Raw genomic sequence first — 27591 nt, 5'->3', positions numbered from 1 at the left:
TGAAATGGTAAGTCCACCGGTCACTAGAATAATCACAACTGATAGTTTATTCTTGCTCCTCAGGGAGGGTCGTCAGGCAAAGGAACAGCTTTAAAAAACAATTCCGATGCGGATCTGGTTGTCTTCCTCAATTGTTTCCCGAGTTTCCAGGAGCTGAGAGACAAGAGGGGTAAAATTCTGGAAGAAATTCAGGCAATGTTGACACAGTGTGCACGAAGCATCGCCTATGACATCAGTGATATCACTATCAATATTCCACCAAACAGCAATATCCCACCCAAATCCCTGAGCTTTTCAATCCAATCAAAAAAGAAAAGTTCAGACATAGTGGATTTCGATATTTTGCCAACCTTTGATGCACTGGGTAAGAAATTGTGTCAGAATTAAATCACTAAAGCTCAAGTTCAATTTTAAATCTACGTGATCCTCTGCTACTCCGGAAGGAATGCATCCGAGGGTTCTGAAGGAAATGATGGAGGTGATAGTGGATGCCTTGGTGATTATTTTCTAAACGTCGCTGGATTCCAGGGAAGTGCCGGAAGATTGGAAAACGGCTAATGTTATGCCGCTGTTTAAAAAGGGAAGCAGGCAAAAGGCAGGGAAGTATAGGCCGGTTAGTTTAACGTCTGTTGTGGGAAAAATGCTTGAATCCGTCATCAAAGAAGAAATAGCGAGGCACCTAGAGAAGAATTGTTTGATAGAGTAGACGCAGCACGGATTCGTTAAGGGGAAGTCGTGTCTGACAAATTTATTGGATTTCTATGAGGATGTGACTGGTGCGGTAGACAGAGGGGAACAGGTGGATGTGGTGTTTCTCGATTTTCAGAAGGCGTTTGATAAGGTGCCGCACAAAAGGTTGCTTCAGAAGGTTAGGGGGCATGGAGTTGGGGGTAAGGTGTTAGCGTGGATAGAGGATTGGCTGTCTAATAGGAGGCAGAGAGTTGGTATCAATGGGTGCTATTCGGATTGGCGGTTGGTGACTAGTGGAGTGCCGCAGGGATCGGTGCTGGGGCCTCAACTATTTACCATTTATATAGATGATCTGGAGGAGGGGGCTGAGTGTAGGCTGACGAAATTTGCTGATGACACAAAGATAAGTGGAAAAGCAAATTGTGCGGAGGGTGTGGAAAGTCTGCAGAGGGATCTGGATAGGCTGAGCGAGTGGGCGAGGACCTGGCAGATGGAGTACAATGTTAGCAAGTGTGAGGTTATCCACTTTGGCAGGAATAATAGTAGGAGGGATTACTATTTAAAGGGCGAAAAGCTGCAGCATGCTACGGTGCAGAGGGACCTGGGGGCCCTGTGCACGAGTCGCAAAAACCCAGTCTGCAGGTGCAGCAGGTGATCAGGAAGGCAAATGGGATGCTGGCCTTCATAGCGAGGGGGATTGAATATAAAAGTAGGGAGGTCTTGCTGCGGCTGTATAGGGCACTGGTGAGGCCGCAGCTGGAGTACTGTGTGCAGTTTTGGTCGCCGCACTTGCGCAAGGATATTTTGGCCTTGGAGGGAGTGCAGAGGAGGTTTACTAGGCTGATACCAGAGATGAGGGGGTTGGATTATGAAGAGAGGCTGAAAAGACTGGGTTTGTACTCGTTGGAGTTTAGAAGGATGAGGGGGGATCTCATTGAGACGTATAAGATAATGAAGGGGATGGATAGGGTAGAGGTAGAGAGATTCTTCCCGCTCAGAAAGGACAGCAGGACCAGAGGGCACAGCCTCAAGATGAGGGGAGGGTGCAGTTTAGATCGGAGTTGAGGAGGAACTTCTTCACTTAAAGGGTGGTGAATCTCTGGAATTCTCTGCCCGTTGAAGTGGTGGAGGCTGCCTCGCTAAATATTTTTAAGATGCGGGTTGATGGGTTTTTGATAAGCGAGGGGATTAAGGGTTATGGGGAGAGGGCGGGAATGTGGAACTGAGCCACGACAGATCAGCCATGATCTTATTGAATGGCGGGGCAGGCTCGAAGGGCTAGATGGCCTACTCCTGCTCCTATTTCTTATGTTCTTACTCATCAAGCGGGTGTTATTGTCTCTCCTTCACCGCGTATCCTATTGTTAGTTAAGGTGATATGGTCATTGAATTCCATATTTAGTTATTAGAGTTATCATTGTAGAGGGAGAATATTTTCAAAGTATTTTCTGAGTGGATCAGACCACAACAGCCAGTCACAGACACTGAGGAGTTTATAACTGACAGTATTTTAGCACTGGCATTAACGCAGTTTGGTATTAAGATGATGTTGTCAGAAAGGTTAGGATACAACGAGGTTTACAGCATGGAAACAGGCCCTTTGGCCCAACTTGTCCACACTGCACAGTTTTTACCACTAAGTTAATCCCAATTGTCCATGTTTGGCCCATATCTCTCTATATCCATCATACCCATGGAACTGACTAAATGCTTTTTAAAAGACAAAATTGTACCTGCCTCTACTATTGCCTCTGGCAGCTTGTTCCAAACACTCCACCCTGTGAGTGAAAACAGTCTTGTATCTCTCCTTTCACAACTTAAATCTATGAGCCTAGTTTTAGACTCCCTTATCTTTGGGAAAAGAGTTTTTTATTTGTTCATGGGACATGGGCATCGCTGGCTGGCCAGCATTTATTGCCCATCCCTAGTTGCCCTTGAGAAGATGATGGTGAGCTGCCTTGTACAACTTCAACAAGACGTCCCAACTCCTGTATTCAATATTCTGACCAATGAAACCAAGCATGCTGAATGCTTTCTTCACCACTCTGTCCACCTGTGACTTGACTTTCAAGGAGCTATGAACCTGTATCCCTAGATCTCTCTGTTCTGTAGCTCTCCCCAAGGCCCTACCATTAACTGAGTAAGTCCTGCCCCGATTCGATCTACCGAAATGGTACCTCACATTCATCTAAATTAAACTCCATTTGCCATTCATCGGCCCACTGGCTCAATTGATCAAGATCCCATTGCAATCCGAGATAACCTTCTTCACTGTCCACTATGCCACCAACTTTACAAACGTTTTAATTCAAAGAGACAAAATCTAACCAGTAATGTTTATCTCTGAATTTTGGCATCTTTTCCCACCTTTCTAAAGCACACCGTATAGTTCCACAGCCACTCTGAGCTTGTGGTAAGTACTCTGGTAACTTATCCAGCTGATTATTTTTCATATCAAGACAATGGCCAGGATTCTCCCAAAAAAATTCTAAGTTCCCACCGTGTGGGAAAATGGGAGTAAATCCCACCATTCTCCTTTTGTGTGATTTCCAGAATGAATCTGTGACACTGTGGGCCTGATTTTACCAACAATTTGCACCATTTTTGGGCAGGAAACTGTGGTAAAGTCGGGTGTGAGACCTTTATCGCGATCTGCACCCGAGTCCGTGCAGATTGCCACTTTACCGAGACCCGCGAATGGCGGGGATCCGTTCCATGCCCAATTCGGGCGCAACGACAATTTAAATGCATTTGCAAGCATTTAAATTGAATTAATGATCTGTCCGCCCAACTCTATCAGCATTTCCCCCTTTACCACCACGGTTTGCCGATCTGGAACCGTGCTTTTAGGGACCTGCTGAATAAAAGTCTGAGTCGGGTGCTCCAGCCTCTGAAGAGCACATTCAGTGTTTGCAACTGTTCTCTGACTCAGACCAGTGGTGGGGGTGAGGGTGGAGGTGGGTCAGATCATTCTCTGGTTGGAGGAGGGGAGTGAAGTCAGATCGTAGTCTGGTGGTGATGGAGGGAGGGAGGCAGGTCAGATGTTGTTCTGGAAGGGAGGGGGAGTGAGGTCAGAGCATTTTTGGGGGTGGGGAGGAGTGAGGCCAGAACGTTGTCTTGGGGGATTGGGGGAGGAGGGACATGGGTCAGGTGGATCTCTGGTGGGGGTGGGCAGATGGATCTCTGGGGCAGGGTGCAGATGGATCTCTGGGGCAGGGTGCAGATGGATCTCTGGGGCAGGGGGCAGATGGATCTCTGGGGCAGGGGGCAGGTGGATCTCTGGGGCAGGGTGGGCAGATGGATCTTTGGTCGGGGGGCAGATGGATCTCTGGTGGGGGTGGGCAGATGGATCTCTGGGGCAGGGTGCAGATGGATCTCTGGTGGGGGTGGGCAGATGGATCTCTGGGGCAGGGTGCAGATGGATCTCTGGGGCAGGGTGCAGATGGATCTCTGGGGCAGGGTGCAGATGGATCTCTGGGGCAGGGTGCAGATGGATCTTTGGTCAGGGGGCAGATGGATCTCTGGTGGGGGTGGGCAGATGGATCTCTGGGGCAGGGTGCAGATGGATCTCTGGTGGGGGTGGGCAGATGGATCTCTGGGGCAGGGTGCAGGTGGATCTTTGGTGGGGGGGCAGATGGATCTCTGGGGCAGGGTGCAGATGGATCTTTGGTCAGGGGGCAGATGGATCTCTGGCGGAGGGGGGAAGGGTGGTCCGCTGCCACTCTGCGGGTGATTGGTGGGAGTGGAGGGGGGCAGGGGTGGCAATGGGTCTGGGTAGTGGGGGGGTGGATAAGGAGGGCAGTGATGTGTGTGTATGTATCCACCCCTCCCCCACTATCCACGCACATCACTGCCTCCCTTATCCACCTTCCCACTACCCAGACCGATCGCCACCCCTGCCCCCTTCCCCCGCCCCCATCGATCGCCCGCAGAGTGGCAGCAGACCCCTCTGCCCCCCCCAGCAGTGATCCATCTGATCCCCCCCCCCCCCCCGAGTTACACCTTACCTACCTCCCTCCTCGCCCCCCCTCCTGGGCCACTTTCTCTGCTTTCTGCAGCTCGGGAGCAATCTGACACAGGTTTTTTCCGATCTTTTTCTAATTGCGCACGCGCAGTTCAGAGCTCCGATTGTCCCGGCAGCGCTAAGGCCCACCCACAGCGTCAATCAGAGTGTATGGGGGGTGCCTGAAAGTGGATTCCTAAATCGGATCTGTACTAAGCCCAGATTCGACACTTAGAATGAAAATGGTAAAATCAGGCCAGAGTGAATAGAAACTCTGGTGGGGTAGAAAGTGAAGACCGATGGAACCCTATTATAGCTCTGGAGGGGAGAGGAAGGGGTCGGAGCAATCTGTGAAATGGAACAGAACAGCCATAAAATGTATTTAGCCAAACAGTAGGCGAGCTCATACACTTGTGATAATCACAAATGGTACATTTTCTGTTGCTCATTAATCATTTCATTCCTTGTAGAGGGAATAAACAGTGCACATGGAGCCCATCTCGAGCTAATCCAGTTAGTAAATGAAAATAAAGCTGAAGGTGGAGAATTTTCTGCCTGTTTTACTGAGCTTCAGAGGAACTTTGTGAAGGAATGTACACCAAAACTGAAAGACTTGATTCGCCTGCTGAAATATTGGTACAAACAGGTGAGTGATTGGGGAGCGTGGCAACTATTAATGCTTCGAGGACATGGGAGGATTGTAATTAGAATAAATTTAAAAATAGCTTCCCTCCCTGTCTCAATGTCCACCCACTCCAATGACAAACACTCCACAGATTAATCTGGGATTCCCCTTTATTAAAAACCAGCGTCTGGAATGGTACACTCTTTAGAGAAACGTCAGTTTCTGCTGTTTCTCCGGGATCTCCACTTGTTTTTGCTGAGGTTACAATGGAGGTTGTCAGAACCAATAGAAAGTCAGGGTCAATATTTAGAATAATTAGAGATCTGATTGCCCCTGGACTACAATCTGCCTTTGACTGAAGCTGTTGGAATGAATTTGGAGGAAGGGGAGGTTCCTGTATACCTTCTGGTTTAGGCTGAAAATCTATAAAATCAGCTCTTAATTTTCAAAGGAATTAAAGAGCAAATTCCCTAAACTCATGCCCTGTGGAGGAGCTCTTTTCAAAGGAAGAACAGATCAGACATGGATCCTCGAACCCTCAACCTGAAACTACTTCCAGTAAGGCCAAATATCAAGGAATTTATCCTGAAATCTTTTACAGTCCTTCAACATTGTGCCTTGCAATGGCAAGTTTGAACAGCCTTCTCCTATTCATGCAGTTTCTATCTAAATATTGTTTTAAATATTTTATGTGGAGAAAGGATATCCTCTAGGTGGCATTCCCAGCTTTCCTGCTGCTTCCAGCACATTCTCATTCATCCCCTACCCCAGTCCTCTCCCTATCTGATAAGTTTAGTTTATTTATTAGTGCCACAAGTAGGCTTACATTAACACTGCAATGAAGTTATTGTGAAAACCCCTAGTCGCCACTCCCCTGCACCTGATCGAGTACACTGAGGGAGAATTTAGCATGGCCAATGCACCCTTACGTGGGAGGAAACCGGAGCGCCCGAAGGAAACCCATGCAGACACAGGGCAAACGTGCAGACTCTGTGCACACATCACTTAAGCTGGGAATCAAACTGGGTCCCGGTGCTATGAGGCAGCAGTACTAACCACTGTGCTGCCCAATAGTCATAGCCCAAACGATAGTCATTCCTGGGGAGGCAGCTTGGTCCCCGTGGGATCTGTAGCTGCAGTTTTATATCCAATAGGAGTCCATAATCTTCCAGCAATTTTCTAATAAGAGCCAAGGTCCAATTTCAGGTGAGTGTCTGGCTTCAGCACACTGTACGCCATCCTAGGACAGCGCATGGACCAAAACAAATTTCTGCCCCAATCACTTTCAGGTCAGATATTCAATCAAAGCCCTCTCAGGTAAGCCTAAAATATCCCATAAGATAATTCGAGGAAGAATAGGTTGTTCTGCTGGACAAGTTTTAACCTCAACCAACATGATTTTCTAACCAATGGTTAGAAAATCTAACCATTGAACTCATTGTTGATTGTGGGATCTTGCTATGTGGAAATTGGTTCTTGCATTGCAACTTTAAAACACCTCACTACTGGGAAGCGCTTTCAGCAATGTTGAGGTTGTGAAAGGTGCCCCGTATCTAAGCGACAACTCCTTGCTGCTTCCCTTTGAATCCTAACTCTCCAATGTACCATCCTGTAGGTTCATAGCTACAGTTTGCACGTGAATAGTGTGTGTGCTCAGCCTCATGGAGAGATACTGAACAGAAATGAGGCATCATCCAATGGACAGAGAAAAGGATGAAACAAGGCCACTCTGGGTACTAAGATTACAGCTTTGGTCTGGGTCTAACTCTGGCCAATCCTATCAGGAAAGTTGTGTGGTCTTGGAAGAATGGAAGCAAAAATATTGGATGGGATGGATGAAGGACTGAATACTTTTAATACTCAATGTTTATTTATATTTATCAACCATTTATTCTAGTATGTCAAGCCACGAAAATCTGAGCTGAGACCTGGTGAACGCCTGCCTGCTAAGTATGCAGTGGAGTTGCTGACTATCTATGCCTGGGAGCAAGGCAATGGGCAGGAGAGATTCAATACAGCTGAAGGGTTCCGCACAGTCCTTGAATTGATCTGCAGATATCAGGAGCTGTGTATCTACTGGACCGAATACTATGATGTCAACAATACAGTCACTGCAGACTTCCTAATGAAGAAACTCCGTGGTTACAGGTAAGCTCCAGCCACACTGCAACTAAATCAATTAGAGCAATTCCACTTCTTTGAACAGCAATGGTAAAGCATCAAGAGGGGGGCGGGGGGTGTTCAGAGTTTACAGTCCAGCTCACTTAGTCTTTAATATCTGTCCTTAACTTTGATACCATGGGGCGTTGACTAAATGAAATGCTGGATACCTATTTGAATGTGATGGATACACAGCTAGATGTTAGGAGTGAGAATTAATACTTCGTTATTTGTGAAAAGATCAGCTATGATCTTACTGAATGGCGGAGCAGGCTCGAGGGGCCAGGTGGTCTATTTGTGCTCCTAGTTCTGGTGTTCATGTTCTTAGAATGTGTCTATGAGGCAACAGTTCTGACAATGCTACATTCTCATGTGAGACTGTACTTAGCTACCATTAAAAATTCCACTCTAACTCCTTCATCAATTAAGGTTTGAAATATTACCCTCATTTACAAGCCTCATCATCATTTCATCCATTTTCCCTATCCTGCCTCTGTTCCAGTCATGCCCGCTACCTCCTATTGTAAGTTGTTTGCCAATCAGTAGCAAGGCTTTACATCATCTTGCTGCCACATTATGGAAGTCTTCATAAACATCTTCAGCTCACAATGCCTTTTCCCATTTTCAAACTGCCTGAAAACCTTCGGTTAGATGCTCCGATTCTACGACAGGTCAACATCTGTTTCTTCCCCATTCATCTTGAGATATTTACAATATTTAAAATTCTCTGTGTTAGAACCACTTAAGATGGCTTAAATAATTTATGTTTGCATTGTGGGTATTAGGAACAAGGCATAAGTTTAAACCTAATTTGTATTTCTGCATTTGTGCCCTAAAAAAGGGTTAAAATTCCAGTTTAGCTCCATGTTAAAATAGGTGGATGCAAGCCTGTGAGCTTTAGTTTCACTTTAAACGTTGCCTGCGCTGTAATAAGGTTTTACGATGTAAAACAATTAAAGGGTTTAAAAGAAACTAACCTGTTGCCTAGCAGTCAGAGGCTCACACTGAAAAGCAGAAGCACTTGAGTTGTCAGTTTGGACCAGGCAACCCAGAGGCAAGTAGCATTCCACAGACTGTCAGTGCAGGCAGGACAATGCAGAGGGACAGAAAACAAGTCCCAGAAACTAAAGGAGAAAGTCCCAGAAACCAGGGAATTTCCCAGAAGGACAATTGAGTCAGAGGAACAAAGAATAAGAATCTGGACAAATCCTATTCAGTGAGGTTAAAGCAAAGAGCAGGGAATGGGCTCCGAATTAAAAAGACTACTGCCTGAAGCAGATTTAAAGTTGACTACTAAGAAACAAGGCACCTATGGTGATCCTAAGGTTGATAAGGTCTTAATCCAGCCTGTGAAGCAGTGATGTTCTGTTGGCATGGCTGAGTACTGAGAGACTATGTGGAAGCTTGAATGCACAGAGTGTTCCAGGACGGACGAATACTGAAATCAAAGGTTGAAATCCGAGATGTGGATCCTTGGTGAAGGCATCCGAGAGAAAGCGTTGTTTGGGGAAAGATTTGAATGGTGATGAGGTTTAAAATATTTACCCTCATCACAAATATAGTATGTAAAGGTAAAGTCACCGTAATCTCAGAAGGCCATAGGCTGCTCTTACCTTTGGTGATTTAACCTGGGCGTCACGACACCTCAGGCGATGGACAAGGTTGAGAAAGTGGGGCTTTCATGAATCACCTCAGCAGGTACAGGAATTGAACCCATGCTGTGGGCGACACTGCACATTACAAAGCAGCCGTCCAGTCAACTGAGCTGAACCCGCCCCTCTAAGTGAGTCCTGGCCTATGGTTAATTATGTTTTGGAACGGTTTTATTTTTCAGGCCAATAATTCTTGACCCAGCTGATCCAACGGGAAATGTGGCTATGCCTTCTGTGTGGCATGTGATGGTGGAGGAGGCCAGAAAGTGTCTGAGAATGCCATGTGTGTCTGAAGTTCAAGCATGGGCTGTCCAGGTAAAACTGTTTTAATAAACAATAAAGTTTTGATACAAGGAGACACAAATTGTAGGATTTGTGAAGACTCTGTTGAGAAATCTGGGAGTTCCAGCTATGGAGAGTACACTGCAACTTCAGGTTCAGGACCAGGATTGAACTCAGCTCTCTGAGGTCAAAGGTCAAAGGTCAAGGGTGGGATATTCCAGTCCGACCCACCCCAGGATCGGAAATCTCTGTCCGAGGGCAACAGGCCTTTTGCCTGTCTGTCCAACTCTCCTTCACACCCGTGAGGATTCCCACAGCGAGATATCTGGAGATTCACTCCAACAGTAACCCCCCAGGTTCCATTTTCAGTCTGTTCTGAATTCACTGATGTCAGCTGAATGTGGGGAGTGCTGCAATTGGCCTCAACACCCTTGCACTGGAGCTGCAGAAAGAATCAGCTGGGATTTTCACTGTCCATATATTGTACGTGTGCACACACTTGATATACAGGATCCCACTTAGTCGAATAGTTGAACAAATCTGACAGTCCAGGCTGGGTTGTCTAAGTGCTGCGCCAGATTCTATGTGGTGGTGGGGGGCAGAGGGGGGCTGGACTGAGCACAATTTTGGGGCAAAGCATGGTCAGGGGAAGGGGGGTGTGGGAAGAGTGGGGCTGGGGGCTGCCAGGGGTTGGAGGAGAAGAGGGGGGGCCAGGAAAGAATGGGGACCTAAGACGGGGTTGGGGCAGGGTGAGTGGCAAACAGAATCTGGATACAGGATGTGGGGTGGGGGCAGGGGCGGGGGGGGCGGGGTGGGGTGGGAGGGGGTCAGAGCTGGCGGCGGTGGAGGTTGGTGGCAGAGCAGGGCCCAGGAGTGAGCGTTGGGCCCAGGAGAGTTAGAAGGAGAATGGGACCAGAAACAAATGTGGAGTCTGGAGCATGGGCCAGATCCGGAGTTGCAGTGCTTTCCAGAGTGTCAGCAGAGTCAGAATAAGAGTAGCCTGTGGGGAAGATGTAGGGAGAAAGCAGGACCCTGAGCAAGAATGGGGTCTTGGGGGCCCAGAGTGGAGCAGAGTCCAGAGTGAGACTGGGGTCCATTGGAACGTGAGAGAGTGAGTGGGAAAGCAAGTGACTGAGTTTGTGTGTGAGAAACAGAATGTGTGTATGAGAGAGTCAGAGAGAAAGAAGGGAAAGTTTGCACATATGTGAGGGGGAGTGATGTGCATAAAGGGAGAGGGGGAGGGTGTGAATAGAGAGAGACGGGGAGGGTGGGTGTGCATAGAGAGAGAGAAGGGGAGGGTGGGTGTGCAATGAAAGAGAGAAGGGGAGGATCAGTGTGCAAAGAGAGAGAAAGGGAGGGAGGGTGTGCAAAGAGAGAGAGGGGAGGGTGGGTGTGCAAAGAGAGAGTGAGGGGGGAAGGTAGGAGTGCAAAGAGAGTGAGGGGGAAGGCGGGTGTGCAAAGAGAGAACAAGGGGGAGGGTGTGCAAAGAGAGAGAGGGGAGAGGATGGGTGTGCATAGAGAGAGAAGGGGGGGGATGTGCATAGGAGAGAGGGGGAGGGTATGCATAGAGAAAGAGAGAGGGTGAGTGTGTACATAAAGGGGTGAGGGGCGAGTGTGTACATAGAGAGAGAGGGGGAGGGTGAGCGTAGATCTGGCTCTCGCAACAATAGGCATTCTCAGCTACTACCACAATGGATGAGGGTGACTGAATGAGCACCCTGAGAATTGGAGTAAGCTGGACTCAAACTTTTACCCTCCCACAGTTGAATGGGCAATCTTATTTATCACTAATTTTTAAATGATCAATTTATTGCTTTGACATTTTTTTCTAAGCAAGTTGGTTCTTTCACACCTCAATTTTTTTTTGAAACTCATGCTCAATGTTGTGTCAAACATTATTTATCCAAAATTTGCTCATCAGCCCCTGAGTGAGAAAAAAAATTGAATTGTAGTTTTGCACACAAAAAAGTCAGATAAACCTGGTCAAAGCCCAGACAAGAAGAGTGGCCACTTGTGTAAGATACTGGAATGTAGATATCATCCCCACCAGAATCAGTCAGGAGGGACAGAAAGAACCACAGGTAGATGTAGCTATTGGAGTACTTACTAAAAAAGAGACACAACAGTATTTTCATTTCCCAAAATAAAGCATAATATTTCTATTTTTTTTAAAACTTGTCTTAGCCAATGAAAAGTGCTGAAATCAGGGTGTTTCAATTGGATGGTTTGTCATTAAGCCTGAAACTTAACATCAACGACAAGATCTCAACGATCAAGAAGCAAGTCGAGCGACAATGGAACATTCCAACTCCCCAGCAACGCCTGATGTTTAATAACACCATTCTGGCTGACAACAAATCCTTGTGGGATTCCGGAATATTCTTTGATGCAAAGCTCCAGCTACTCATGACAGAAATGGACATATTCGTCAGGAATACAGATGGACGGACCGTGACATTTACTGTGTCCCCAAATGACACAGTTTCCAGCCTGAAAAAGAAAATTGAATCTCTGCTGCGCATTGCATCACAACAATATTACCTGACCTTTGAATCAAAGACACTAGAAGATGGCTGTACATTGCAAAACTATGGCATTAAGCAACATTCCACTATCAACGTCAACTTGCGTCTCCGTGGGGGCAAAGAGATTTGAAAATCAGCAGCAATGACTTAAATGAATTGCGCCATGACATGGAACTGGATTGTTTAATTCTATATACTGCAAATTAATCCTTTCCAATGATCGTTCTGCATCTGAAAATATCTCAATTTACATAAAAATTGTGTGCACTTTTGAAAAAAGTTAAAGACTAAAAGTGAATATAATCCTATGATTTTTTTTTGACTATTAGTCATTGAAGAAAAGGCAATTAACTAAATAACAATCATTTATATTTATTTTGCACTATGTATTGGCAGTAAATATATCAGCAGTGAATAAATCCAGCTTCTTCAAACCAGGATAGATTATTTGACTGATTTTGCTTATTTGGAGATCATTCATTAATTCACCATACTTAACTATTATGAATATTTTAAGATTGCTTAAATATTAAGAAGCAGTAATAGATTGTTAAGTATGTTGTATGTATTGCAATAACCACAGCATCATTGGCTCATAAAGCACAGAATGAGGCCATTAGACCATCGTGTTTGTGTTGGGTATTTGAAAGAGAAATCCAATTATTCAAAATTCCTTGAAATTTCCACTTTTTCAAACACATACCCTATTTTCCTTTGACAATTACTATTTGTGGAGGAAATTCTGAGTTAGCGAGCAGAGCCACAGGCAGATGTTTAATTTTTAGTAACAGCTGGGAAGAAAAGAATTAAGATGACTTTCACCAAATGAGATAATGTTAGCAGTTTGATTATATGTAAATGCTAAACACCATTAAAATGAATAAGAGATGCCAGTGGGAAGATATTTGAGTGGTAGCGTCCTTAGAGATATAGCAATGAGAAGGTGAGCCATGCCAGGGGGAGGAAATCTGGTTTTTGGATTGGCAAATGAAATATCTTTAAGTCAAGTAGTGCATTGCAATTGGCTGAGATAATTTCTCATATTTTGAACTATGTTAATGTGAAATGAAATCAAGTCTAAGCTAATTAGAAGGAATATCTTAGATAATAGGAGGCATAATTGTATTAAATTTTGGCTCAGTGTCTCAGATCTTTGGAGAGGTCTTCAGTACTGACTCAGACATATTTGACCATCTGCAGGTCTCCCACAGCCGAAGGTTAATGTCTTGTTTGTCTGAAAAATGATTTTTCACGTTTTTAATAAATTTTAATTACATCTTGAGCTAAGATCTTGCTTTTGCAAATTTAGTTCTTTAGTGTTCTTATGTTTTTAGGAGAAATGGGAACGGCACAGTGGCACTGAGGTTAACACTGCTGCTTCACAGCGCCAGAGGCCCGGCTTGGACCACTGTCTGTATGGAGTTTGCACATTTTCCCCATGTCTGCGTGGGCTTCCTCTGGGTGCTCTGGTTTCCTCCCACAGTCTGAAAGATGTGCTGGTTAGGTGCATTGGCCCAAATGAATGCCAGAATGTGGCGACTAGGAGAATTTCACAGCCAGGTTAAGCTGATGAACAATCAGTCTGGTAAAAACGCCCTTATCTGGAGGCTTAATGAGGATCTAATCATAGAATCCCTACAGTGCTGAAGAAGGCCATTCAGCCAATCGAGTCTGTACCGTCCACAATCCTCCCCAGGCCCTATTCCCATAACACACATTTACACCACACACTAGAGTCAATTTATCATGGCCAATCAACCTAACCCACACATCTTTGGAGTGTGGGCAGGAAACCAGAGTACCTGGGTGAAACCCACGCAGACATGGGGAGAATGTGCAACCTCCATACAGACAGTGACCCAAGGCCAGAATTGATTCCCGGTCCCTGGCTCTGTGAGGCAGCAGTGCTAACCACTGTGCCACTGCGGCCTCACTTCAAGTTACATCCCTCACAACCCCACTGGCTAGTTTGTCCCTGCTGATCTAGAACTTGCTGAGGTTACTGCACAAATTCCTGACAAGATGCTTCTATGGCACATCTAATCCTAAAATACATCCTGAACACATTCATTTCAGGTTATCCTGAGCAACGCTATTATCATTCGTGTAGAAAAAAAATCTTCCAGTTCACTGTGTGAGAAACGCAGCTCACAGTCAAACAATTTAGTCAAGTCAAGTTCCGAAGGAGCAAGATATTTTATTTAACATTCTTGAAAGACCGGGTGTCCAACAAAATAGGCACACCTTATATAGATTTGCAGCACATTTTATACTTTTTTACAAGCATTGTAATGGCTTTGCAATGTGTTGTTCTCCCCTAATTGGTGGTCCCTGTCCCATCTATGTGTTGTCATTCCCCTATTGGCTCGAGGTGCCCCAAGTTTCCATCCCCTCTACTCCCCATCTAACAATGTCTCCTGTTATCACAAGAGTGCATTAGTAAACTCATCCGTCTTATCTAACACTGTTACATGTCCAGTTCAGATTGGTGGTAATCAATCCTTTGCCAACTTAATCACTGCTGTCCCGACTATCTCAGTGACCTTTTTCCTCCTTTTATGCTTAGTTGTAGAAACAACACATCTTGTATACCATTTGCTTTTTATAACTTGGACCTCGTACATTCCTTCAGGATGTGGTGTATGCTTCACTGCACACCACACATCTGGTGTTATTCCTACACCACAGGCAGTCTTTTTACTGTCCCTGACTATTGCTCTGTTAGCAGCAGCGAATTTTATGCCCTATGTTTGTGACTAAAATCACAGTTGTTTCCATAATGTGGGTTATCAATGTGCCTGACTATATCCAGTCTACCTAACTTTATGCTATTTTTCTATGGTGTACAGATATATGTGTTAACAGCATCTTTACCTGTTGCTCACAATTCCCCCCTTTTCTTTTTAACTTGCTGTTAACACATCCATCACAAATCCTTACATTTCAAATTCCTGGAGCATCTTTTCCACTGTTTTATCTACTTCATCATCTGGTTCATTTCCGATTTCCAATAAATTCATTCTCTCTCCATGATCTACGGCAGACATTTTCTTTGTTAGTGTTGTTTCAATAAGCCTTTGGACCAGTCCCCTCACACAGGGGATTATGCAACATCCCACGGTTATCAATATTCCTGCCACTATTATTAAGGAGGTTAGTACTGATACCACCATTCCTTTCCATTTTCCAAACCAGGACTCCAACCAGTCAGTGAATACGTTGTTTACCCCAGAGTTTTCTGCTATTTCCTCTGCTAAGGTTGTTAGTCCTCGTAGGGCTCGGGTTATAGAGCCATCAGGTGCCGTATTATTTGGGATAAAGATACAATACTTTCCCCCCCCAACATTATACATACACCTCCCTTCTCTGCTAACATCATATCCAAGGCCATCCTATTTTCCCACGCCATTCTACTAGTGGCGTCTAGTTGTTCCGCCAACCCCCTGACAGCATCCCTGGTATAGTTAATGAGTCTCTGTTGGTTATAATATATATAATTTATCCAATCTACGTTCTTATTTATTGTCACCCACCAAAGCAAGGACTCAAACCCAGCTGTAATCTGATTCCGGGCTTTGAATTCATCTGGGATTCCCCGAGGCACTCCTATGGGATCTAGATATATCTTTTCATCAAAAGAAGTTCCTATCACTGATCTCTTGTTTTTCCTGATCCTTTTGGATCCTTCAAATGCCAGGGTAAATGGTATAGCCAATTGGACAATTGCACATGTACCCTTCCACTGGGGGGGTAGAGTTGGCCTCAGAACCCTTCCTCCACAATACTACCATATATCTGCTCTGGGGATTTTCAATGATGAATAGTTCCCTCCCATTCCGTTCTCTGTAATGCTCCTGACCTCTGAGCATGATTCTAACTCCCCCATACTATGAGTTAACTCTGTTCCTTGTCGGTTCACACATGAGGTGTGATTCACAACAGCAGCGAGGAACTGAGGGGGAGTTTTTAAGTTCTTTGCTTCCACGGGAGGGAACATCAGGGATAGGGATGTGCAGTTCGGGTTGCCCCATGCTCCCTTTTCTTGATACAGGGCTAACATGCACTCCATGCCTCTTCTATCGCATTTCCATCCCAGAGGGAAGGGTACTATTTGAGCTACCGGCCTCCCAGATGCACAGGCATAGCAATTGCTTTTATTTAAGCTTTTCACAGTGTATTTGACCCATTCTACCCAGGCATTGGTCTCCTCATATCCACTCCCTATTTCAAGGGTCTGTCTTAAATCTTTTACTTCTACCACTCTTACTGCCCCTGGATCGTTCTGAGGGACCTTCTCCTTTCGGTCGGGTGATTTCAGATTTTTATCTACATAGATTTGGAAACAACATTTCAATTCACTATCTTTCCCTCCTTCCTTTAATTCCAAATATTGCTATTGGCTGGCCCATCCAACCCATTCTAACCCTACTCTTGTCACCTATCAGGGGAGAACTTAATTCAAAACAGTTCTTTTCCCGCGCTCACACCGCTACTAAAAATTGGTTATTCAGAGTCTTTTAAATTTCAGCTTCAGAGATTCTTCAGCTGGTTTCACCACCCACATGTTGGAGCTGTCTAGGGGTTTTACCAGTCCCTTGATTCTAGTACGATGTGTCCACCCCTTCTCAGCAGTCCTGATCGCTGTCTCAGTTGTTAGGGGTGCTTGATATGGTTCCTCCCATTCCAGTTGTAGCTTAGTTTCTTTCCATGACTTTACCAGGACCCAATCTCCTGGTCGGATTGTATGTACTGTGAAGTCGAGGGGTGGAGTCTGCAACAATAATCCTTGTTCCCTAAGGGAAGATATCGAGGAGGACAGACCCAGTATATATTTCTTTACAAATTGATCATTCATTTCAGGAACCGGTAACTCCCCGACTGCTCCAATATAAGGCAGTCCAACATCATTTCATAGGGGGATAAACCCAAATCCTTTCGAGGAGCTGTACGAATACGCAAAAGTGCTACTGGTAAGCACTTAGTCCAAGGGAGTTTCGTTTCTATTATCAGCTTAGATAAATGCTTTATAAGGGTTTGGTTCATTCGTTCCACCCGTCCAGAGGAGGGTGGATGCCAAGGTGTGTGAAAATCCCATGATATTCCTAATCCTTTCATTATCCCCTGAAGCACCTTTGATGTAAAATGGCTTCCCTGATCAGAATCTACATTCTCTACCAAACCATATCTAGGCACTATTTGTTCGAGTATAATCTTCGAGACCCCTCCTGAGGTTGCTGAGGCCATCGGGTATGCCTCCACCCATCCGGTCAAGTGGTCAACTAGGACCAAGATGTATTTTAACCTCCCCACCAAGGGCAGTTCGGTGAAATCTAACTGAATACTCTGGAACGGTCTGAGGCCTGGTTCCCTTCCTCCCAATGGGGGTTTTCGCAGCGCCTTCTTGTTGACGTTTTTTACATATTATGCATCCCCCACAGACCTGCTTTGCTATAGTATGGATTCCCTTACAACCATATTTTCTCAGTACTATATCGCACATGGCTTGGGCTCCCCAGTGACTTCCCTGATGTAAGTGGGCCATGATTTCCCCCATTACTTGTTTATTTATCATTTCTCTTCCATCTGGCAGTACCCATTTTCCTTCCTCAGTTTCCCTAGCTCCCATCTCAGTCAGCTCCTCTTTTTCCTTTTCTGTAAAGATTGGATTCAATCCACGGGGCATTAGGGAAATAAGGGCCTGCATCCTGATTGGTTGTGGGTTTAGGGCTGCCTCTTTTGCTATTTCATCGACTAGCCTGTCCACGGGCCTCTCCTTGATCCCTTGGGATATTAAATGTCCCAAATATAACACCTGTGCTTATTGCCTACTATGAAGAAAAACTTATCCTGTGAGTTAAAGTTCAAGGGGATGGACGAGAACTCGTCAGCTATATCTAATACCGTAATTACTTTGTGGGACAATGATAATACCAAAATTTGGCATTTGAACTCCAGGGCTGGAGTTTTCCCAGTGACACTAGGATCTGATGTCTTTCCCTGGTGTGAAGTATTTAAATTGGTCAATGGATTATTCACTGTTCCTCCCCTCGTTACCAGAGCAAGGTCACAGACCTTCTCCTCAGTATCAAAGTCGCCCCCAGGTGCTGTGAGTTTCATGGTCATACTGCCGGGGTAGGGAGGTAATGTCCCCCTGCAGTAGTCTCCTAACACTTGGTTTTGTTTCTCCAGTTCCCATACTCTGAATTCTAATTCCTTAATCTTTTTATCCCCACTCCACTTCTTAGTGGAAGTGACTACTTGTTCAATTAGTCCAGCTAACTGATGTATTAACAATACTGCTATTTTCTTTGTTTGGTTTCTCTTTTCTAACTCTCTAATCTGTGATTCTGATGTTTTAATTTTCTCCTTGTCATCAGCCCAATTTTTTTTACCCAAGACTGAGATGTGTTCAATTAATCTGGTTTAAACCTGTTTAATTAATTCAAACTAAGAGAATTCCAATTATCTTAGTTCTGTCCTTTTTTTTCCAATCATTTCCATTGTTGATCTAGCGGGTGAAATGGATCCCACCCCTAGGTCGCTCTTATCAGAGTCCGGTGATGCCTGTTAGGGGTATTTAGTGCCCTCTGTACCACCGCTTACACTCGTGAGCTTACACCCTTAAGCTCACACTATTAAGCTGGCTTTCCCTTCTACTCCGGCGATCACTCAGACAGATTCTTTCTTACTCACATCTGAACATCACATCCCAGGCATCCTTCTCTAGCCTTTACACCCACTTCAAACTCCTGACCTTCGCGTAGTGGGGGCTACCCCTCTTAACAACCGGTCTAAGGCTGGGTGTAAAGACAGATGCCTCCTTGTCTGTACATGCTCAGCTCAGACCTCTCACACACTCTCACACTCTTTCATCACAGATGAGCACCTACTGTACTTTGATTCACTCCCTTAAATTCGGTAATCTATTCCGGAGCTCCAGTTGTGGCCATTCAACCGGACCCGTAAACAGATCCCAGGTTTCGGCACCAATTCTTGTAGGTTAAGATACCTCTGAGACTAATTGTGAGTCAAAGTACAGCAGTTTATTTAACAAAAGCCTGATTCAGAAAATCCAAAATAAGATTTATTTTTATCACCTTTAAATATCCCCACTAAATCAAGACCCTTGTACATTCTTACAATTCTGGTACAATAAAACAAAACATCACTTGGAGCACAGATGCACAAAGAAATACTGAAAGCATTCTAATGTGCAATCTACATGTTTAATTATTTCTACAGCTCTGCCTTTGTAACCAACACAGGCAAGTACAAAATCAAATCTACTGTGTGCCTAAATGGTTAACTCTCCTTACAACTTTAAGATGCAACGTAATGCCACCTTTCCCACTTGGCAGAATTCAAATCTCTGTCCGATCCCTACATAATTTATTAAACTTAAAGCAATTCACTTTGATTGGCTATACCTATTACATCACATGAGGCTCTCGATTACACAGTTACGCCCTCTCTCTCTCTCTCTCTGTACCATACAGAGTCAGCCTGCTTGTCTCTTTTTAATCCTTTACTGATGGGAGCTCACTGGCCTCTAATAAATTTGACCATGTTTGATTCGGGTGCCTCATGTCATGACAAATCCCTTTCTCCCTCAAACAGTCATATAGTCATGCACAATTCCAAATACATAACCGCTGTTAGCGTTCTCCCCGCACCTCAGTAAAAGCCTATGTCAGGGTTCCCAGTTCCGCTGACATACTTCTCTCTACTCTTTCTGCTCAGACCAGTTGTAGGTCCATCCCATTCATGCTGATCCATCTATATACTTCGTGACCCATCCACAAACTCCAGTGCCTCTAGGGGCACCTCCCTTATTCTACTTTCCTCTGCTCCGTCATCACATACTAGGTGTTGTTGGACCTCCCCCGCAGCCCCTAAATTAACATTATCCAGCAACTTGTATAATCAATTCCTTCCTGGGACGCCGGCTGCTTCTGTCTCACAAATATATTAAGAATCTGGCAAACCCAATCCTCATCCGAATCGTACTTTGGCCAGAAGATGGACAGACTTCGGATTGGTTCCTTCACCCAAACAAAACAACCATGTTTTATCATTGTCTTCTTGTTTTTATCCCTAGTACTAGTACTAGAATCCCAATCTTCCAACATCCGTCCCAAAGGACTTTCTGGAGGGATGTTCCCTGGGGCCCCATTCCCGGTACCTTTCCCAGGGGACTTCTTCCTACTACCCCCACTTCCCATGGTTTACCTACCACGACCCGGTCGCCAAGGCAATACTTAAAAGTCAATTTTCTTACCTTGGTCCGTGCACAGCGTTGCCCGACCACGACGGTGCCTATCGTTTCCCCCTTACTCGTTCAGAACAACTTTCCAAGGATTCTCAACAGTCAGCTGGCAGAGAGGCCCACCGATGAGCACTTGGGACCATTCAATGAGGAACAGGACGCGTCTTCCCAGTCGTCACCGGCAACCTCCCTACCAGGGATGTTAGGATCCCGGACGAGCCCCCAGTTGTGAGAAACGCAGCTCACAGTCAAACAATTTAGTCAAGTTCCGAAGGAGCAAGATATTTTATTTAACGTTCTTGCAAGACCGGGTGTCCAATAAAATAGGCACACCTTATATAGATTTGCAGCACATTTTATACTTTTTTACAAGCATTGTAATGGCTTTGCAATGTGTTGTTCTCCCCTAATTGGTGGTCCCTGTCCCATCTATGTGTTCATGATGTGGGTATGCCGGCGTTGGACTGGCGTAAACACAGTAAAAAGTCTGACAACACCAGGTTTTAGTCCAACCTATTTATTTGATAATAGACTCACAAGCTTTCGGGGTTAGCCCCTTCGTCAGGTGAATGGAGAGTTCTGGCCTCAGACAGAGCATATAAAGCACAGACAGTTTAGAGATTACTGATTAGAATGTGAATCCTTACACCTAACCTGCTGTTCAAGACCTGAAGTGGCTGACAATGTGAGTGGAAGGAGCACTGATCACAGTTTAAAGAGATGTGTATTGTCTCCAGACAGTACAGTAAGTGAGGTTTTGCAAACCCAGGCAAGTCACGGGGGTTACAGATAGTGCGACATGAACCCAAGATCCCTGTTGAGACCGTCCTCATGTGTGCGGAACTTGGCTATCAGTCTCTGTTCAGCGACTCTGCGCTGTCGTGTGTCGTGAAGGCCGCCTTGGAGAATGCTTACCCGAAGGTCAGAGGCTGAATGCCCGTGACCACTGAAGTGTTCGCCAACAGGAAGGGAACAGTCTTGCCTGGTGACTGTCGAGCGATGTTCATTCATCCGTTGTCGTAGCGTCTGCATGGTCTCCCCAATGTACCATGCTTCGGGACATCCTTTCTTGCAACGTATCAGGTAGACAATGTTGGCCAAGTTGCAAGAGTATTTACCATGTACCTGGTGGATGGTATTCCTACACCACAGGCAGTCTTTTTATTGTCCCTGACTATTGCTCTGTTAACAGCAGCAAATTTTATGTCCTATGTTTGTGACTAAAATCACAGTTGTTTCCATAATGTGGGTTATCAATGTGCCTGACTATATCCAGTCTACCTAACTTTATGCTATTTTTCTATGGTGTACAGATATATGTGTAAACAGCATCTTTACCTGTTGCTCACAACTGCAACAATTCTCTCTTATCCTGCAACCAATTTTATAACTTTGCTGTCGCAAGCTTCCTTCTATTTTATTTATTGACCAGTTGCCATGTGGCATCTGTCTGTTAGCCCTGAACTGCTTTAAATGTCCTCTTTGCTGAGTTCCGAGGCTTCATCCATTTCAATCGCAGGTAACTGCTTTCAGGCAGAAAACATGGACATATTCCATCTGCCAAATGCAAAATATGAGGCGGGACAGATCCACTGCTGCTTCCGCTTGCAAACAATACTGTCAGTGCGCGCTGTGAGCCGCTCTCTGCTCTTCACAGCACGGACTGCGGCAGCAAGAGACGCGGAAAATGTCTGGAAGGAGAGCGGAAACGAAAGTGAAACAGACAGACGCAATCGCTGGGAATCGAAACTTAACTGCATCATCCGCAGATTGTGTGAACCTTGGTTCTCAGATCCGTCTGAGCAGCGTGAAAGGTGAGTGACCTGTGGTTTGTCTGGGTTCAGTTTGCACCAGTCTGTGAAAGTGTTGTAGGTAAAACTGGTGAACATGTCAAAGAATTCCTTCGGTAATACCCTGGACGTTGGAGAGTTGTTCACTTTTGTTAAATTAATATGGCTGCTGAGATTTAGTGCCAGTTGCTGGAGTCAAAATGCTCTTCCTCTCCAGGGAGTTGAGCACAGAAATCGAGGCTGACACTTTAATCCAATGCTTCTGTGTGGCTTTTATTTCATTTATGGGACGTTTTTAAGTCAATTTATGGGGTGCAGTTTGTTTGCAATAAATCCCCAATTATAAATTAAGTCAGGTTCCACAAGACTTAACCACCCAGCAAGAATGAATTCTTTAACTGGTAAATTGTAAAGGTTTATTAACCATTGAAAGCTGGACTGGTAACAAGTCAGGAAGATAAAAAGCAAAGATTGTTACACCAGTCGATTGGTGTGGTGAACCAATAAGATCAGGTGAGGGGTGAAAATTCATTTCGTGCCAGGTTTCGCGCCTCTCACAATGATCGCAGCCCCCTTCTGCCTGCGTAATCAGCCTGGCATCTCTCTCGGAAGGTGCAAGGCTGATTTAAATATTTAGTCTCTGATTCGAATATGATTGCGTCCAAGCTAACTTTCCTTAATGGCCTCACTAGTGGTGCTCACCCATGTAGTCCGCACCAACAGGCACCTGACATGATGGCCATGCTGGTGGAATTGAAACCCCCCAGATATCGGGAGCAGCAGCAGAACATGCCCCTTGGCAGTGCCAGCCTGGAACCCTGGCAATGCCCACCAGGTACTGGGCAGTGCCAAGGGGAGGGGGCATGGCCTGAAGGGGGTAGCACCTGAATGTTGCAGATCCATGGTGGGGAGGGCGGGACCATGATAGGGAGCTGGGGTTGTGTGGTATTCGCTGCATCTGGGATCACCCTGGGATTGGTGACAAGCTGGGGGTGGGGGGGGGAAATCGGAGTGCCAGTGGCCGGGTGGGGTCAGAGATCAGCCAGGGGAGGAGAATCAGGACAAGCAGTTAACCAGTGAGAGGGAAAATTAAGGCCAGAAATTGGCCAGGACAGTGATCAGCAGGGGGGTGTGGGGGTCAGTGCTCAGCCGGGTCAGCGATTTTGGCGGGGGGTGGGAGACTGAAGTGTGGCAATCAGGGAGGTGATTGGTGGGGGGGGGGGGGTGGTGGATGGTTTGTTGGGGGGGGGGGCAGTGATGTCCGTGGGGAGGAGTGGGGGAGTAACAAGTCTGCACACAGTGCCCTGTGAGATCACTATCTACAAGATGCACTGCACCAATTCACCGAAGATTCTTACGCAGCACCTTCCAAACCCATAACCAGTTCCATCTAGAAGGGCAGAGAAATGGGAACACCACCACCTGCAAGTTCTCCTCCAAGCCACTCACCATCCTGACTTGGAATATTTCACGGTTCCTTCACAGTCGCTGGGTCAAAATCCTGGAATCCCTCCCTAATGGCATTCTGAGTCAACCCACAGAATGTGGACTGCAACGATTCAACAAGGCAGCTCACCACCACCTTCTCAAGGGCAGTTAAGGATGGGCAATAAATGCTGGCCAGCCTGCGACACCCAAGCCCTACGAATGAATTTTTTAAAATTGTCAATAATGAGATGAAAGCTTGTTTAATTAATTATCTCAATAATATAATAATAATTCACTGCCTTCCTAGAGAATAAATCCTCCTCATGTCTCTTAAATGGGTTACCCCCAACTCTGATCCTACGCTTGGTCTTAGACAAAAGACAAATACAGCATTTGTTACCCATCCTTAATTACCTTGTCTGCCCTGTCAGAGTTAACCACATTGTTGTGGGTCTGGAGTCACGTATCGGTGAGACCAGGTAAGGACGGCAGATTTTCTATCTTGATGGACACAAATGAACCAGATGGGTTTTTATGATAATTGATAATCAGTCACCATTACTGACATGAGCTTTAAATTCCAGGTTTTATGACTGACTATGGGCCTCTTGATTATTAGTCTAGTGACATTATCACTGTTCCACCATATTCCCCTGTGTGGGTAGATTAACGTTTATCCTTGGTGTCCATGCTGTGTCTGAAGGAGAGTAGACATTTATTCAAAGTCACCTGTGTCTACATCAGATCTTATGATGCTTCACATTTTATAAACCTTTATTCCCAGCCATGTCTGGGAGGAAGCATTCACCTACTTGGTGATACCCTCTCACTTGGTGATGCCCACCTGTACAGCAAGCCCTTTTGGTGCTCTTTGGTCAAATAGGACCACTGTCTTTTGTCCTGTTCTGTGCTTGACTCTGAACTGATGAAGGATCATCAACCTGAAACATAAACTCGTGTTTCTCTCCACAGAGGCTGCCTGACCCACTGAGTATTTCCTGAACTTTTTGTTTTTATTATCATTGATCTTTGTTTTGTTTCTGCAATAAAATCTCCAAAATCATCAGTGTGAGTGTTGGTGCCTCCTTCACTGCACACGTGATCAGTCTGTTGCCACATTGCAGCCCAGTTGCAACAATATCCACTTTCGGAGCTCTCTGCTCAGTCCATTTAACAACTTGCAGCTAACAAGACCGTAGACCTGATTTCCACCCCCCGCCCTCCCGTTTAATATAAATGCATAGGAAGCCCTTTGAATGGAGAAGGGCGTTTCAGCCTTAAATATGGACATGGCAATCCTTTTACATCGCTGCTTTGAGTGTACATAGAACAAAGAACAAAGAACAACCCAGCACAGGAAACAGGCCCTTCGGCCCGACAAGCCCGCGCCGCTGCATCACCCTACACCTATTCTACCCTGCGTATCTACGAATAGAACCCCTAACTTAGCCAGATTCAGGGGAGAATAGTGTCAATTTGGTAAACCAATCAGCCTAAGAGCACATCTTTGGGGTGTGGGAGGAAACCGGAGCGCCCGGAGGAAACCCACGCAACCACAGGGAGAATGCGCAAACTCCCACAGACACAGGCCCAAATCCATGTATCTGCACAGCTAGCAGTGCTAGTCACCGAGCTGTTGCAGCGCCCGTGTACCGGTCCAGGATCAAGCACACACACCGACACGAAGTACTAGGCCACTCCTGGAACCTCCAAGAGTAGCCCATGCACAACCCACCGTGTGCATGCCCCTCGTTTGACAACGAGGTGGACCTCCACCTGCGGAATAAAAGACAGAAACGTTAATCACAAGCCTGCCTTTCCGGTGTCTCCCGAGGTTCTAACCCTTATTTAATAACCCCTACCATAACCCTCCATCCTCGTTTCACTCATGTGCCTATCTAACTGAACCTTAAACGAGTCCAACGTTCCCGCCTCCACCACCCTACTCGGTAGCGCGTTCCAGACCCCCACAACTCTCTGCGTAAAGAACCTTCCTCTCATATCCAAATTATACCTCTCCCCCCTCGCCCTTAAATCATGTCCTCTTGTATTTGTAACCAATCTAGGGTGCAGTCTCTCACTATTGACTCTGTCTATTCCCTTCAGTATCTTATATACCTCTATCATGTCCCCCCTCAATCTCCGTCTTTCCAAGGAGAACAGTCCCAGTTTCTCCAACCTTTCCTCGTAACCCAGCCCCTCCATGCCAGGCAACATCCTGGTAAACCTCCTCTGCACCCTTTCCAGAGCCTCCACATCCTTCTGGTAGTAAGGTGACCAGAACTGGACGCAGTACTCCAAATGCGGTCTAACCAACGTTCTATACAACTGAAGCATTAGACGGCAGCTTTTAAACTCTATACCCCTTCCTATAAAGGCTAGCATTCCATAAGCCTTCCTGACAACGTTCTCCACTTGTGTCGCAATCTTCATGGATTTGTGAACCTGCACTCCCAGGTCCCTCTGTGTTTCTATACTCCTAATTTGTCTACCTTTAATCACATAACTCCTCTCTACATTATTCCTTCCAAAATGCATCACCTCGCATTTGTCAGGATTAAATTCCATCTGCCACCTAACTGCCCAATGCACCAACCTATCCATATCCTGTTGTATCACCTCACAATCCACTTCGGTACCCGCCAACCCTGCCATCTTGGTGTCATCACAGGCAATAAATAATAGAACTTCCCTGCTCACAAACATTGCGGACATTTGTCTACGTCGACTGAGTAGATGTTTCCACTGAGGCCAAAAATAAATTTGCTCATTGTTGTCACCAACCTGGCAACTTAGATCAGAAAGAGAGTTAAAGTGGGTTCATCAAATGTTCTTAGAGTCGTGTGTGACTAGGACAGGCTATTGTGTCCCATCTCCTTGTTCCTTTGCAATCTGTTGCCATATCCAATCAGCATTGGTGTCAATGAGTTCTTACTAGTTAAGGCCTCTTGGTGATTGGTCAGTGCATTGCTCAATTTGTTTCTGAAGTATACAAACTAGAAAAGAGCCACGTTCAGTTTCCTGAAATGGGAGGGGAAATGTCCACCAGGGTTCCAATGATCACTGCAGGAAAATATCCGAGTATGTAGATCAGGAACACACCCTGCAGAGGGACTAACACTTGTGAAACCATAGCCTGTGGAGAACACTAATCCCAGGAGAGGCATTGCTCAATAATCTGTGCAGATCCAGAGTCGTACTACCCAAGTTGAAGTAAAATTACTCAATTCTAATTTTATTCTTTTTCTTCCAGAAGATGGATCTGTATCAGACACATCCAAAACATTTGGATACGCTTATATGTAATGATCTCCAACCTGACCAGAGGTTCCAGACTCAAGTGGGTGAGACCATCGACAAGATCTGCAGATTTTTAAAGGAACAATGTTTCTCAGGTCACAGCACTATTAAAATCATTAAAGCAGTGAAGGTGAGTCCAACTTTTCAGAAATAGACTTGTAAAAGAGCATCTTCAGGGGGAAACCATCAAAACAACTTTGACAACTCAATGAGTAATTGGGTTGACATGATGCTGAATTATTCAGATCAGTAAGGTTCCATTCCATACTGGTACTTGGCTTGAATGTGTAAAGAAGACAGCGTCAGAGCATCCTGTAAATTAGCAGATTTATTTTTGGCCTCAGTGGAAATATCTATTCAGTCGACATAGACAAATGTCTGCAATGTTTGTGAGCAGGAAAGTTCTATTATTTATTGATCGTGACACATGTACACTCAAAGCAGCAATGTAAAAGGATTGCCATGTCCATGTTGAGGACTGAAACATATTTCTCCATTCGAATGGGTTTCCTGTGTATTGACATTAAATGGGGGGAAATCAGGTCCACCATCAAGTTGGCTGTAAGATGTTAAATGGACTGAGCAGAGAGCTTGGAAACTCCCAGTGATCACTGTCTAGGAAGGGGAAGAATCATGAATACTTAGTGTTTCTGATCAATATCCTGACTGCAGTATGTTCCCGATCAATATCCTCAGAGCAGAGTGTTCCTGATCAATATCCTCAGAGCAGAGTGTTCCTGATCAATGTCCTCAGAGCAGAGTGTTCCTGATCAATATCCTCAGAGCAGAGTGTTCCTGATCAATATCCTCAGAGCAGAGTATTCCTGATCAATATCCTCAGTGCAGTGTGTTCCTGATCAGTATCCTCAG

At 45.4% G+C, this 27591-nt stretch overlaps 1 protein-coding gene across 1 annotated transcript in view; it reads left to right on the top strand.

The window, feature by feature from the left end:
* Positions 1 to 27591, top strand: part of LOC145356182 (2'-5'-oligoadenylate synthase 2-like) — a 59005-nt gene that overhangs the window by 8200 nt on the left and 23214 nt on the right. The window contains exons 2-9 of the mRNA XM_080208792.1: positions 64 to 364; positions 5164 to 5339; positions 7216 to 7466; positions 9313 to 9445; positions 11597 to 12064; positions 21861 to 22017; positions 22427 to 22488; positions 26675 to 26851. Coding sequence (XP_080064918.1) covers positions 64 to 364; positions 5164 to 5339; positions 7216 to 7466; positions 9313 to 9445; positions 11597 to 12064; positions 21861 to 22017; positions 22427 to 22488; positions 26675 to 26851 — 1725 coding nt within the window. The remainder of the gene's footprint in view (positions 1 to 63; positions 365 to 5163; positions 5340 to 7215; positions 7467 to 9312; positions 9446 to 11596; positions 12065 to 21860; positions 22018 to 22426; positions 22489 to 26674; positions 26852 to 27591) is intronic.

Source organism: Carcharhinus amblyrhynchos, chromosome 20, assembly GCF_965287045.1.
Source record: "Carcharhinus amblyrhynchos chromosome 20, sCarAmb.v2.hapA, whole genome shotgun sequence".
NCBI lineage: Eukaryota > Metazoa > Chordata > Chondrichthyes > Carcharhiniformes > Carcharhinidae > Carcharhinus > Carcharhinus amblyrhynchos.
The sequence above is the reverse complement of the archived record's forward strand: the minus strand, read 5'-3'. Positions and strand labels throughout refer to the sequence as shown.